The sequence below is a fragment of the Podarcis vaucheri genome (assembly GCF_965113315.1).
Source record: "Podarcis vaucheri genome assembly, chromosome: 17".
Classification (NCBI taxonomy): Eukaryota; Metazoa; Chordata; class Lepidosauria; order Squamata; family Lacertidae; genus Podarcis; species Podarcis vaucheri.
Window position 1 is genome coordinate 6,596,189 of NC_138755.1, and position 14,129 is coordinate 6,610,317.

Consider the following 14,129-nt stretch of genomic DNA (forward strand, 5'->3'; position numbering starts at 1 on the left):
CTAGACAGATGGGTGGGATATAAATAGTAAAATCATCTTCTTCACAATCAGTATGTATAAATTCTAGGAAATACCACTGCTTTTTTTTTAAAAAAAAGTCACAGGATATCCTGATTGCCAATATCCCATTTCACATCTGGATACATCCTCAGCTTCTCATTCTTGGCCTTTGTACATAAAATCAATCAACCCTGTTCTGGGCTACTTTGGGAGGGAGAGATATAAATTGAACAAATCCCTGATTTAAATCAGAATGGAGAAACCTCTGCAGGATGAGACTCACCCTGTAGTAGAAAAGGCAAACTATTTTGCATGCAAATGTATGTATTCAAATGTATGTATAGTGGCAGCTGCTTCTTGTAGAAAAGGGAGCTTTCAGCCAAGCAGCAACAGGGGAAGACTGCTGCCACAAAGCAGTCCCCTCTCCCCAGTCAGGCATTGTGGAAGGATACTATGGTTGATGATATAAATAACCAGACTGAACAGGGATAGACTCGCCTCGCCCTGCCCCACTAGTCCCTGGTGTAGATTATCTCTGAGGGTTGGAAGATGTCTCGGTCCTAGATTTGGGCTAGAAACCAGATTGGAATAGAATTACTCCAGATCGTTCAAAACCCTCTGGAGCTGAGATGTTGCCACAGGCTTCAGCACCTTTATATTGCTTGAGCAATATAAAATAAATTCTTCAAAACCTGATGATTTCTGGAAGATGTTTATTGTAAAAAAAAAAAAAACCCAAAAAACATTTCTGGCAAAATGCTCGAAGGCTGCATCTTACGCTGCTAGTGGCAGGCCAGGATTTTAAGTGGTTTGGCTGAGAATCATCATCTCCAAGAGGATTAAGAGTAAGTTCCCGCTACTTTGATGGGGCTTCACAACCCTGCTTGCCAAATTGCCCCTGGAAGGAGGGGGGAACAGGGGACAAAAAGGAAAGTTTGGGCATGAAGGTGAAGGACACCTTCCTTCAACGCTCCCCAGTATTTCATCTGATTCTAAGCACTAATACAGCCTGCCTTTTCTCTGAAAAGCAGCATTTGCTAAGGCTGCTTCTTCAGGACTTGTGTGGTAGCGGCAGTCCTTCTCAGGTTCTCTCACTGGCTCACTCTGAAAGACAAAGAAAGGAAGCACAATACTTTTGGTCTTCAAACATCTACTCACCTCTGGAACAGATCGCCTCCTTGGGGGGGAAAACCACACAAGCAATTACACCCACCTTGCATTGCCCCGTCCCTTCATAGCAGAACTCTTTACCTTTCTGCCACCCTACTAATGATCTGAGGACTTTCTTCCAGGCTGTTTTGAGGTGGGGCACCATCAGTGCTTGTAGTAGCGGCATCAGTTTCTGAATCAGCGGAGATGGGTTCTCAAGTGCCACTGTCCAATGCAGAGGGATACCAAAGCTACAAAGAGACATCCAGCAGGATTCTGTTCCTCTGAAGAGTAAGGAGCCTTCCATATCTCCCCTTCCCTGAGCTGCAATTCCAATTGCCACTGCACTGTGTGCCCCACTTCAATTAAATGTGTGCACCACATACTGACTTTCAACAGGAAAACCTAAGCTGGTCTGCAACAGTGCATGTGCCTTTTTAAAAGAAAAGAAAGGAAAATAATTTATTTATTGACGCTTTACAGCTTTGGGAAGCCTTCTAAGCATGAAGATATTAAAAATTCACAACCTAGTCTCAGGACAAATGCACCTTAGCATCTAACCAGCATGTTTTTATAAAGTGGATATTGAATCAGCTGGTGGGATCAGAGAGGGAATGTAACCCTTTTTCTCCTTCGTTTCTACTCATCCTGAGGAAAATCCCTTCTCCGAAGATGTTATTTGCATTTGGGGTGGGGTGGGGGAAGGCTTTCCTCAGCACCAACAGATGGGACTTCCTCTTCAGAAGAGGATTTTCCCCCCCAGGACCACAGAAGGGGAGGAAAGGATTAGGTTCCTCTCCATGCCTGCCCTGATCACATTGCTATCATATATTTATATACTGCTTTTTATCCTAGGGAAGCCTTGAAGTGGTGAACCCTTTAAACACAAAACATACACTAAAGTACAAGGAAACACCGTAAATCAACCAGCAAGCAAAACAGTGCCAGGCCACAAAGTAACTTCTTGAGGGCCAAAAGCTAGCTCCCACAGTAGAGAATTAAAGGGTGTTCTCAGCAACACTACACCCCCCACACACTTGGAGGGCTCGAAAAACACCAACAAGAAATTCAAAACTAAACAAGAACTGAGGGTGTTCTCACGAAAACTTACTATTTCAGTTCTCCCAGCCGATACCATCAATTTCCACTTCCTGAAACAGCAGTGTTTAAGGTCCTGTGGTCAGTGGGTTGAATTTTAAATGAAGTGATGGCCACTTACAGCAATAGAGGAAACAAATCTTGTTACAGTGGTGCCCCGCAAGACGAATGCCTCGCAAGACGGAAAACTCGCTAGACGAAAGAGGTGCTTCGCAAAACGAATTTCCTATGGGCTTGCTTTGCAAGACGACAATGTCTTGCGAGTTCCTGCTGTTTTTTTTCCCTTCCCCCCTTTTTCTAAGCCGCTTATCAGCTGATCAGATCAGCAGATAAGCCGCTAATAGTGCTAATCCTTCAATGGGCTTGCTTCGCAAGACGAAAAAACCGCTAGACGAAGAGAATCACAGAACGCATTCTTTTCGTCTTGCGAGGCACCACTGTACAGCCTACTCTCAGCCAGAGACCCAAAGCTCCAGAACAGGATGGGGAAGAGCTAACTATGCCCCATTCATTTTCTGGAGTCACCCAGGTGTATGTGGATCAGGTTCTGCATCTTTCTAACAAACTACAGCTAAGAAATGTGTTCAGCTCTTGGGCTCGGGAAGAAAATGAGCTTCCCACCCTGGCTTTTGGTGAGAGGAATGGGAGAGTAGTGTCATCAAGCAGTAGCAGTGCCCCTGCTTCCAGCTTAGAGCCAAAATGAAGCAGGTTCTAAAAGGTTTGGCAGAAGTTGCACTATTTTGGCTGCAGAATGAAAAGCAGTAGGGAGAGGAAACTTTATACACAAGGAGCAGAGATGGGTAAACTCTGTCCTGCTCTTAAGTAGGCTGAACCCACAAGAAGCCAGCACTCAAGACTGGAGGGGCCACCGAAATAACCTCAACACACAAAAACTGCACGAGTCTAGGCATTCTCAATGAACACTTATGGAGCACTTCATGCAGCAATTTACAGAGAATGCTCTCTCTCTCATTGGATGTCAGGCAGCTGTTGATGTGGGGACATGGGAAAAACACTGGTTTTTATGAAGGCTACACCAGCTGGAGTAAAGGTTTAATAAAAACCAAGTTTCAATGGGAGAAGCACTTTTCAGATGGTGCATCCATGCCACAGCAGATGCCACTGTTGATGTGTCTGTGTGCAAGTGTACTTGCATTACTTAATTAGTACTCATTCCACCCCCCACAGCCTAACTTCATTTTTTTGGAAGGCTTGCCCTTCATATTTTAGAATGACCACATTAATATACGCACAAGACAGGAGCTCCAGAGAGGTACCCAAAGGGAAAGTCTTTTCTCAACTCCAGCCTTGAGGTAAACTCACTTCCGGATCCAGGGGTGCCCCTTCCACCTGCCAAATAAAGCCATGTTACAATTCTGGCTCAATACTCAATACCATGACTATCTTGTCAATGGAGCCTTGCTTGCTGAATTCATGTCTTGGGTTTAATCCACATTAAATATTTTACAGGCATTCCATCTTCCTTCCTGAAGACGAGGGTATTTTAATCCTCTGCTCACAAAACGGGATCGGAGCAAAAGGTTGGTATCACCATGGTTTTAAAAGCAACCACAAGAAACCACTGCCTAACTAAGCCAATGGGCCACTGAAACAACCTGGATACACAATGATTGCACAAGTTTGATAATCTACAAGCATTCTCAATCAAAAATCCTACACTTGATGCAGCAATTTATAGAATGTTCTTGACTCTTGTACCATTAGCTCCTCTCACTACAACTGAAATGAGATGTATTTAAATCTGATTTGGTTTCAACAGATGCAGGTAAAGTGGCAGACACCCATCAGCTTTCATCTATCATCAAACAAGTCCAGAGTGATTTCTTAAGATTTTAAAGTCACGACAATGTGTGCTTACCATTCCCATCAAAATACCTACAAGGTGTCACACACCTGCCCAGGCCCCCCCCCGGGAATGGTTTTACTGTAATTTCAAAAATACTTACATTGAAACACAACTACCCACCCCACTCAAGACTTTTCGCTTTGTGGAGTTTTCTCCCTGCTCCATTTAAACAAAGCAAAGGAAGAAACCAGTTTATTGTGGTCAGAAAGCTCAGCCTCCCACTCATAAGATGCCAAAGTAGCATTGGTGGAGCTTGCCTACTAAAACAACCAGCTCGTATTTTGAAACAACTGGTAATTTTATTTTTCCACTCTGTCATTTAATTACTTGTGTATTAATTGTGTATTTTTATTGTTGTTAGATGTTAAACTGTACTGAAAATCATACTGGCATATGTGTTTATGGTGTATATAAATGGCTTAAAAAGCCAACAGTGGAAACTCTCTTGTATCTGTCTCAAAACTGTACCCAACCAAGGAACCTGGCTTTTGGTAGCTTCAGTAAATTATAAAGATATAAAGAACAGAAGAAGCAGGAGGCACTACCTCAGGCACCAACAAGATCAGTAAGTGCTCAGCCAGCAGCAGCAGAAACAACAGCAGTAGCAGCAGCAAACTCTTCCAGCAGGAAAGGACAGGACACCAGAAGCCACAGCAAGAATCCCTTCCAATGAAGTATTGACTCTGTTCTGAAGCCCATGTGTTTGTTGCCCCTGCCCTTTTCAGGGTCTCATAATAGTTCCCTGAGATTTATCACAAAACAAGCCTTAACGTAAATGTGACAAAATGCAGGTTGGCTACGAAATACGGCCTATGCAGAGGTCTGTGTGCCCTTGCATAGTCTGTGCAAAACACAGCTGCATTCCACATCTAGGACACACAATGCAAATACGCCAAATTTGCATATGCTCTTATTTCAATTGTGCAATGAATGTTTACACTGCATGACTAGTCTAGTTTTGCTAGCCACAAGGAAAGGCAAGAAGGCGTGCAAAGCACTTCAAGTCTTTGGGCCCACGATGGGATAGCAGCTTCTGAGATTTTAGTAGGTAAACTCTCCTCTCCCCAAAATATATATTCAGGCATATTGTCGATACCAAAACATGTTTCCCCCTTATTTTTTAAAATCAAAGCCTGGTATTTTCTGTAAGTCAAGGTGTACACCTTACACCATTTGGGAGGTAAAGTGGTGGTGTCTTAATTCCCATGGAATCATGGCATAGAGCCCCACCTACAGGTTAGCTCAGTGGTTTTCACACACTGCTTTGGGACCCTTTTCTTAGGTACCTGAGTGGAGACATTGGCAACAGCAGATAACCTGCCCTATTAAGACAGATTGCCCACTGTTACAGATATTCCTCTGTGATGTATATAGTCAAACAAGGAGTGGTATCGAACAAAGTTTACTCAGAGTAAACATACTGAAATTAATGGGCAAACATTGTTATCAATGGGTATGCTTTTTGGTAAAAGTCAAGCTGAATACCACCCAAGGGATTATAGCCCATACCCATGGATGCATCTAGTTCAGGCTCCACAGGCCAGGCTGGTATCTTACATGCTTATCCCAGAATACCTCAACAGCAGAGGTTCTGTGGCACAGAAGCCAATATAGAAAGAATCCCAAACACAAGGCACAAAAGTTTCAAACTGACAATATACAAAGCACCCAAATACAAATGCTTGTGGGATTTAGCCCACTGAACTAAGTACTGAAATTCCTCGGCATCTCCTCTCCAAGGTATCCGTTTAACAAATACACAGCAGTTTAAAATATGCGCCATGTATTATGGCTTTAGATTGGGCATAGTTGAAGTGTTAAAACGTCAAGAACAAATTTCATTTTCAGAAGGGCATTTAATAGGCTTCGTGAAGCCAAAGAACTGAATACAGGAATTCCTTAACCACTTTTAGTACAATATCGAGTTACATGTGTGTCTTCCAGTTTAAAAAAAAATATAAACAAACGGTTTTTCAAGAACAACTTGCAAGTTCTGCAAGCTTCAGTTCTAGGTACATCATACAGTATAAATTCTGATTTCTGAAGATCAAACACACGTCTCCCTTTATAATCAAGGGGGTTTTGCCTTCCACCATACCCCTTGCTTGCTACACCATAGGACTTTTACAAAACTACAAGGTATTAATGCATTTATAAAAACAAGGAGGATCCTTACACCTTGCTCAGACTCTGGGGAATTATAGGTGAAGAATAGGTCAGAACCCCCATCTTGGTGTGTTAAAAGAAATCCAGGGGGTGGAGGTGGGGGAAAGCAATAAAAGTATGTATTCAAAAATGCTTAAACACACCTGTAAAAAAAGGCAAATTAAAATGTTTTCCTTCAGAAAGCTCTAACAGGCCATCCTGTAGCAGAAGCTGTTGGGCTGCTTGTGGTAAGACTACAAAAAGGGAAGATACAGGTAGAGAACTAAACAAGATTCAGCGAAGCTCCAAAAATCTTTATAAATACGGCCATTGGAAGGACGATCTTGATTCAGGAAGGATTTATGCTCGGTGCAAGCTGAGGACAAGAAGCAGGTACAAATCATAAAGTACACTGAAGAACATTGGTGCATGATGCTAAGCTAGTCTCCCTCCTCCCAGCCCAGGGCAACTGTTTGCAGCCTTGGAGATGATGCAGGGTGGAAATTATCTGCCAGTAAATGAATATTTGCATACACTTTTTTTGCTTTTAAAAGACCCTATTAGGAACGTGGAGGTTTAATTCCCATAAACTTACGGTTCGGAGAAAGTTTCCGTGTATAAAAGGCTGTAGTCATGGTTTTTATAGACTGGTTCAACAGTGTCCCTTAAAAAAAAAAAGTGTGTGGATGGGTATAACTGTCCAATTTTTATTTTTTGCTTCACTCCAGCAACAGGCCAAATCTCCATACGCAATTATGCTAGACTTGCTGATGAGGAAAGGAGTTCTGCTGACAGAGTTAGCCTGTGACGTGAGAGAACTCAGTCCTATTCTTTAATAGCTATCCTGTTATCAGAAGCAGATGGTGCTTAGACATACACTTACCTAGTTATCGTAGTTGTCTCTGTAGGAGCTCCCAGAGTAACGGTCTCCATAGCCTCCTTGATTCCTTGAGGGAAAAAGCACAAAAGACTGATATGTCACTGCTGAGCTGCTGTTAAATGCTATACATTGAGCGAGATTCAACGTAGTATGAGCAGACATCCATCCACTCATGCAGTGGGGATTCTTCTTTGCTTCCTCCCGCCCATGGAAAAAAAAATCTGATCTGGGGACCTGGAAGACCACCCAGAACTTATTTTGGGGCTGATGTCCCATTGTACAGGTGGGCATATTAAAATATCACTATAATGCCAAAATCACAAAAAACCCTTTACGTGCAATACAGAATTGCTCATTTATAAACCTCATTCTTATTTAAGTGCTGTATATAAATTGGTCATTAAGAGAAGGACCAATTTAGTAATAAGGTTATAAAAAACTAGGATCCATTTCTAGCTAGTTTTTCAAGATGTCTTTCCAATACTGTACCCAGTAAGCACCTATATGAATGCAAAATGGCAACTACTTCTTTGCTTCTTGCAGTTTTTGTAAAGCACCATGTACACAGATGGCATAGGTGATGGGCATAGATCTGCATCACAAAATGACCAGAATCAAAACACAAACCCAGGACACGGTGGGAGCTATGGCCCTCTGAATGTTGATGTACTACAACTCCCATCTTCCTTGAAAATTGGCTGTGCTGGCTGAGGCTGATGGGAGTCCAGCAGCATAAAAAAGGCACCACTTTGGCTAAGTTGCCTTAGGGGCAAAGAGAAACCAGTTGGAAAGCAGGATCCCACTGTTGTTCAGATCGTGATACCAGTTTCAGACATTTTAAGCTGACAATGCATTGCATCAGCTCAAATTGCCTGCAGACGGCAAATGCGCAAGCAGACGGCGCCTGAATAAGTTCTGGGTGACCACCTTCTCAGGCTCCGTCTGCTTGCACCTTTGAGTAAGTCCCCTGGCCTGCGCAAGCTGCAGCAGTATGTGGGCTCGCTCAGCTGAGGGGCTGGAGGATTCGCATCGCCCAGCTGAGCAGTTTAAGGAAATTGTGGTGCCTCTCTGGCTCACATGAGCCAGAGATGTATAGGGGCCTGGACTGGGCGATGTATCTCAGCAATGTTGAAAACCAGGTATCATCCCAGACTAGATTCCAGCCACCACGTCCCACCAAAATGAAACATAAGCCAATCACAATACATGAAGGAACAAGGGCATACAGCAGCACTGTAATTTGATATTCATTTAAGGTTAACAATTTCAATTACAGTAAGTCAAGTCTTACTGGCAGACTCATACCCACCAACTGTGTTGTTATTTAGACAAGAAACACAGGCATGACAGGACTAGTCTTCCTTTCTACATGATAGCCTGTTGTTACTAAAACAGCAATACCTGCAGCTTCCATGCCATAGCAGCACACAGCTGGCTAAGCCTATTTCCTAGTGCTAAAATAATCAGGAACACTTCAACAGCTCTCTTTTGCTAACTAAGGAAAAGTTTAATGGTTCAGAAGGAACTCTCAAACTGTTATTCTAAAACAGAACACAAAGGATCATGATCTTAACATATTTGTAGGTACCACAATCTGCTGCAACCAAGTATCTCTTAGGCGTGCATGCTGGTCTTACCTGCTGCCATAATAGTCTCTAGATCCACCATAGCCACCGCTTCTGTTATCATAACGGCCACCTCCATATCCTCCACCTCCTGCAGCAAAGACACAAATGTTTATCAAGCCTATTTGCTCCCACACCACTAAGCAGTTAGCACGGAAGGGCACATTGCCACAGGAAAGCTCACCTCTGGAGAATCCACGTCCACGCCCTCTGCCTCCAGAAGAGCCACGGGAGGATTTTCCAGCCTGGTCCACTCTGATCTGACGCCCATCCACAGACTTGGGGAGAAGCAAGAGAACAAATCAGAGCCAGAGCTTTTAACAAGATGATGCTACTCTTCCAACCTGCTACCAAGGACGCAGGAGTCCAATATAATCAAAGCTTGGATTGAAATTTTGCTTTGAACAATTTGCATCCTCTGCCACTGGGAAGCAGAACAAATCCCTGCTCTGCTGAATGCTATGCAATACCCACAGAATAAATATTTAATTTAATTTAATATTTAAATAAATATTTTTATTAAAAATAAATTTAAAAGCTGAATTCAGGAACACCAGTTTTGTGTATCTCACTGGTGCACCCCAACCAAACAGGACCAAACTTTCCACACAACTGACATCACTTATGACATCAGTTGAGCGTAACTTGGGAGTGAAATGGCCTCATGAGCCAAATGTGAATTCTGGGTTGACAAGCCAGAGGTTCCCCACCCCAGTTTAGAAGAGCATCATAAAGTCGCTTTAACAAAAGGTGAATTAAGCAACCCTGGAGCTGTAATTCAGGACTAAAAACTATTACTGCTCACTGTGCAGCACACCCACCAAGATAATAGTAGGCAGTTACAACATTTTGCAATACAAGCAAGACAGAAGATCACATCTAACAGCTCTCCATATTCTAGGAAGTTAGAAAGAAAGTGGATGCAATAAGAAATGGTGAACAATCTCTGCGGGCGACACTTACCTCTCCATTCATGGCCCTCATGGCATCCTTGGCATCTTCAGGACGGCAATAGGTAATAAAACCAAAACCCCTGGACCGCTGAGTCTCCCTGTCTTTCACCACAACCACTGGAGAGAGAAAAAATTGTAACAGATTATTTTCCTGGCTCTTTTTCTACATGTAGATGACAGCCAGTGTCCCTTGCCAGGTCCCTTCTGGACATTATAGCCACACAGGGGCATCCAGGAAATAAATTCCAAGAATTGGATGCTGAAGAATAAGAAAAACCCTGCTGTCTAGTTTACTGGGGAAACAAGATGCTGTTATTCATGAGCTCAGGTAATTTATTAACCAATCTCTCAATCACAAGAGCTTGCTTCCAGGAAACCTCAGACCTATACACCAAGGGTCTGTAGTATCAAAGCACCATCCCTCCTGATACCTTTGTATTTTTTGAATACAATTAATCACTCTGAAAACAAGGAAGATGCAGCCATGTATCATTGGCATTCTTCAAATCTAACCTATACATGCCCCTCATCCCATTTTGACAGCTATAAATAATCAGCAAGCCATAGTATTAATTACAACACAATTTGGAGAAAGCAAAATGCACATCGTTATTAACACTATATATTACCAGGAGTATCACTTCAGAATGCAGATATGTATCAAGTGCTCTCCCATGTTAACAAAACCCCATTTGTTCAATATGAACATGGTTGGACAGTCTTCATCACACAAATCAGGGGTAAGGCAACCTAAGGCCCGTGGGCCGGATGTGGCCCAATTGCCTTCTCATTCCGGCCCACGGACGGTCCAGGAATCAGCGTGTTTTTACATGAGTAGAATGTGTGCTTTTATTTAAAATGCATCTCTGGGTTATTTGTGGGGCATAAGAATTTGTTCATTCCCCCTCCCCCCCAAAAATATAGACTGGCCCACCACATGGTCTGAGGAACGGTGGGCCAGCACACAGCCGAAAAAGGTTGCTGACCCCCGTGCTAAATCATTCAAGGTTGCTGACATTAACACAGGGGTGAGGAACCTATGATCTGCAGGCCAAATGTGGTCATTGAGGGCTCTCTATCAGGCCCCAGGCACTTTTCCAGGCCACACCCCTCAACAAACTCTTTGTTTTCTGGAATGCATCCTTGAATTACAATGGTTGCTTGCCTCAACAAAGAATGGCGATTTTCTGCCTCAGCCAAAGAGTTATCATGCCTTGAATGCAAAATGTGACAAGTCTTTAACTTATCATAGTATAGTTGCTAGCATTGTGTGAGTGCATGCACTTGCAAACCCCAAAGCCCTACCAATTGGTTTCCTGGTGTGGAAACATTAACAGATTCAGAACTTCTGTAATTACAGAATAAAATCAAGTGTGACACCCTTCCTCACCTTCTGCAATGTCTCCGTAGGGGGAGAACAACTGCTCCAGATTCTGCTCATTGGTGTCAAAACTGAGCCCTCCAATGAAGAGTTTTCCTTCATCCGATGCCATTGTTTAAGTTATCTGTAGGGAAGAAATGTGTTTAGATGTGGGAAACATAGGTGGGAATAAGGACAAAAGATAACAGACCACACTAGCAATTTACAAGTAGCTGATCACTGAGAACTAACAGCCCATTTTCTTTTCCAGGAAATCAGATTATCATTATTCTTCAATGAATAATCTGGTACAGCCCGGCTTCTTGTTAATTTGCTGTATAGTCGTCACTGATGTATAAATTGCCCATATTGACCAGGGTCACATCTTCCTTTTGTAGCTTATCTTCATTAGTTGCCTGACTTCCAGTAGCAGTCTCACTTCCACACCTGGAGCCTCTTGACTTGGTTTTACTATGTGTTTCCCACTGAACTGAGACTCATAATTATCTATTCCAACTGAGCATAGTAAACTTAACATGTTTACTTTCCCCTGCATGCCCTGAGGCAGAGACACCGAGAACCTGAAAAATTACTTCTTCTGTTTTTATTTGCAGCTATTTATTTATCTGGAAGCAGCAAACTGAAAAATCAATGTTGCTTATTTCCAGGCAATTATGCATGTTTACTCAGAAGTATTATTTCCAGTAGGTCTTACTCCCAAGCAATTGTGCACAGAATTGCAGTCTTAACTGTAATCCTGTGCAAACTTATCTGGGAATAAGCGTCACTGAAAACAATGTGACTGACTCTCAAATAAGCATGCAATAAAAGCATGCTAATGTTGCCCACTTGTTCTTTTGATGCTTCCTATCTAAATACCAGACTAGGTGTTTTTGTGCCATTATTTTAATGTTACAAGTTTTTATATCTTGAGCCTTCTACGTAAAGGACAGTCTTAAGAGCGCATAAAAGTACATTTTACTGGGCACAGAATGAGCCTAGCTGATACAGTTCTTCATTATTCTAGAGGCAATTAGATACAGGTGACTGGGGTTAGCTATAAGCAGGCAGGAGTGAATTAGCTACAAATGAGCAGTTAACTTGTTTTCCCAGTGATATAACTGTTAATTGCCAAACAGAGATGGAAAATGGTTACTTCCCCTACTCAACGTGCCTATCTGAATTGCTCTCTACAGAATATCTGATAAGCTATCAGTCAGACTTTGAGGTTTGGACATACTATGGTGAAATGCTAATAAGCACTTCTCAATTTTCACCAATGCCTGCTTCAGAAAAATGGAAGGTTAATTGAAGGAAGCATGCAGGCAATCTTTCTCAGATGTGAAAAAGAGGTGGCAGTGTTAAGCCACTTCCCTACTAGGGAGCCAGCTTTCATACTATTTATGATTAAAGTGATTAGGGTGAACACACACTTTGAAACAAGTTTTTTTTTAAATATTTTGTTGGAAGCCACCCAGAGTGGCTGGGGAAACCCAGCCAGATATAAATAAAATATTATAATTATTATTATGGCAAACTCATTGTAATTAGTATGAGGGCTAATAGTTCAGCACATTTTCTATTTTACAGGAAAATGAGTGTTTATCTGCTTGGATTAAGTCCTTAGCCGTACAGGTGGATCTTACTTTCAAGCTAAAAATATTTTAAGATCAGGCGTTCTCGAACCATCTTATGAAGCGTGGTATTGGCTCCACCCTGTGCAGCAACTACTAGAATGTTGTGGTCAATAATTTTGGTAACATGAGGCTGACGACCTGAGGCAGATTTCATCCATCAGGTGCGTATGGCAAGATCCTGCAATCTACTCAGTGCATCAATAGCTGGAACAAGTCATCGAAGGAAGGAAGGCAAGCAAGCAAGCAGGAACTAGTGAGTGAGCGTCGCAGCGGCTCCCGACGGCTTATCAAGGCAGACGTGCAGAGAGAATGGGCTCCCATTCTTTGCCCCAACCAATCCACCCCTCCCCCCTGGTAAAATGGCCGCGAACACGTGGTCTGAGCAGAATGCGGGAAGGCGAGCTCAGCGCGTCTCACGTTCTACGGACTGAGACCCCAGCAGGCATGCGCAAAGACTACCCCGCTGCTGTCCCGCGCTCCGCGAACAGCCTTCGCGCAGGCGCAGTAAGGCAAGGGCTCCTCCTCTCCCGCCCCCGCGTTAAACCTGCTGCTATAGCGGACTTGACCACGTCTAATGCTCTCCATCCCCCTGGAACAATTTCGTCCCTTCCCGGTGGTCTTCAGCCGCGCACCGCTCCTCACGAAGGAGACGGAGAGAGCGGCGTTTCAAACACAAGAGGGTGCGCAGAGGGGCCCTCTCGTTCTTTATGGGCAGCCGCCGCCATTTTGTGGAGCGTCTCTCCCTTCAGCCTCCCCCGCCTCACACGGCGAAGAGGAGCCTTTCTTCCCCGCTCCCCTCCCGGCTCCCCCTTCCAATGCTCGATGCAGCGCCCCTCCTACGGCTTTCCTGCAGCGGCCTGGGCGCTTCCCCGGCGTCAAAGCACTCACCGAAGCCGGTCTCCGAGCAGGATGCGAAGAGAGCCGTTAGCCACTGAGGCAAGAGGGTATCGCGATGGCGCCGAGAGAGAGAGAGAGAGACGCAAGCGAGGAGAATGAAAGCGAGGCTGCGGTTAGGCCACGCCCGACACGCGGCTCCCGAGCCGGGATTGGCTGGGCGCGCGGAGGGCGGGGCCAAATCACAATGGCGACCACGCCCCTCCCCCTCCTTCCCGCTACCCCCAATTCATCGCCGAGGCCTCGTTGCCTCACGTGCGCCTGCGCGCCTGCCCCTCCCCCTCTCACACCTCCTCCCCTCTTTCAAAAGATAACCGACAAAAGCCGCGGCCTACTCGAGCTCGCCTCGCTTTCTCCTCAGGAAGCGCGCCTAAGCAGGCCCGCCTCCGCCAGCAGCTCTTCATTCGGAAGGCGAGAAAAGGCTGCGGCCCAAACGGCGCGGGAAGGATGCCGAACTCTGGTCCTTGGCCCATGAGCTCCGCGCTGCCTGCCCTGGCTGGCAGCGGCTCTCCAGGGTTTCA

The 14,129-nt window shown here is 44.3% G+C and overlaps 1 protein-coding gene across 8 annotated transcripts; it reads right to left on the reverse strand.

Moving 5' to 3' along the window:
* Window positions 1–695: 695 nt before the first annotated feature.
* LOC309522316 (cold-inducible RNA-binding protein-like) lies at window positions 696–13,759 on the reverse strand. Of its 8 annotated transcripts, none has more exons than XR_014215012.1 (10): window positions 13,603–13,759; window positions 11,108–11,222; window positions 9,728–9,834; window positions 8,949–9,042; window positions 8,777–8,855; window positions 7,143–7,206; window positions 6,855–6,923; window positions 2,683–3,597; window positions 1,252–2,387; window positions 696–1,104 (listed from the first exon to the last, which is right to left on the reverse strand). XR_014215012.1 is itself a non-coding variant. In XM_082205577.1 (7 exons), the coding sequence occupies exons 2-6, from the start codon at window positions 11,208–11,210 to the stop codon at window positions 7,143–7,145; spliced, it is 447 nt and encodes a 148-aa protein (XP_082061703.1). In that variant the 5' UTR covers window positions 11,211–11,222; window positions 13,603–13,759; the 3' UTR covers window positions 696–1,104. The 8 variants fall into 8 exon arrangements, 2 of the variants coding, with proteins under 2 accessions (XP_082061703.1, XP_082061702.1); XR_014215013.1 differs by having other exon boundaries at window positions 1,214–2,387; XR_014215011.1 differs by lacking the exons at window positions 1,252–2,387; window positions 6,855–6,923 and having other exon boundaries at window positions 3,501–3,597.
* Between the last annotated feature and the right edge of the window lie 370 nt (window positions 13,760–14,129).

Excerpts from the sequence above, each read along its gene's own strand:
- LOC309522316 (XM_082205577.1), bottom strand. The coding sequence starts at position 11,210 with ATGGCATCGGATGAAGGAAAACTCTTCATTGGAGGGCTCAGTTTTGAC. Across the intron at positions 9,835-11,107 it reads CTACGGAGACATTGCAGAAG|TGGTTGTGGTGAAAGACAGG; the intron begins GTGAGGAAGGGT and ends TTCTCTCTCCAG. Across the intron at positions 8,856-8,948 it reads TGGACGTGGATTCTCCAGAG|GAGGTGGAGGATATGGAGGT; the intron begins GTGAGCTTTCCT and ends TCTTTGCTGCAG.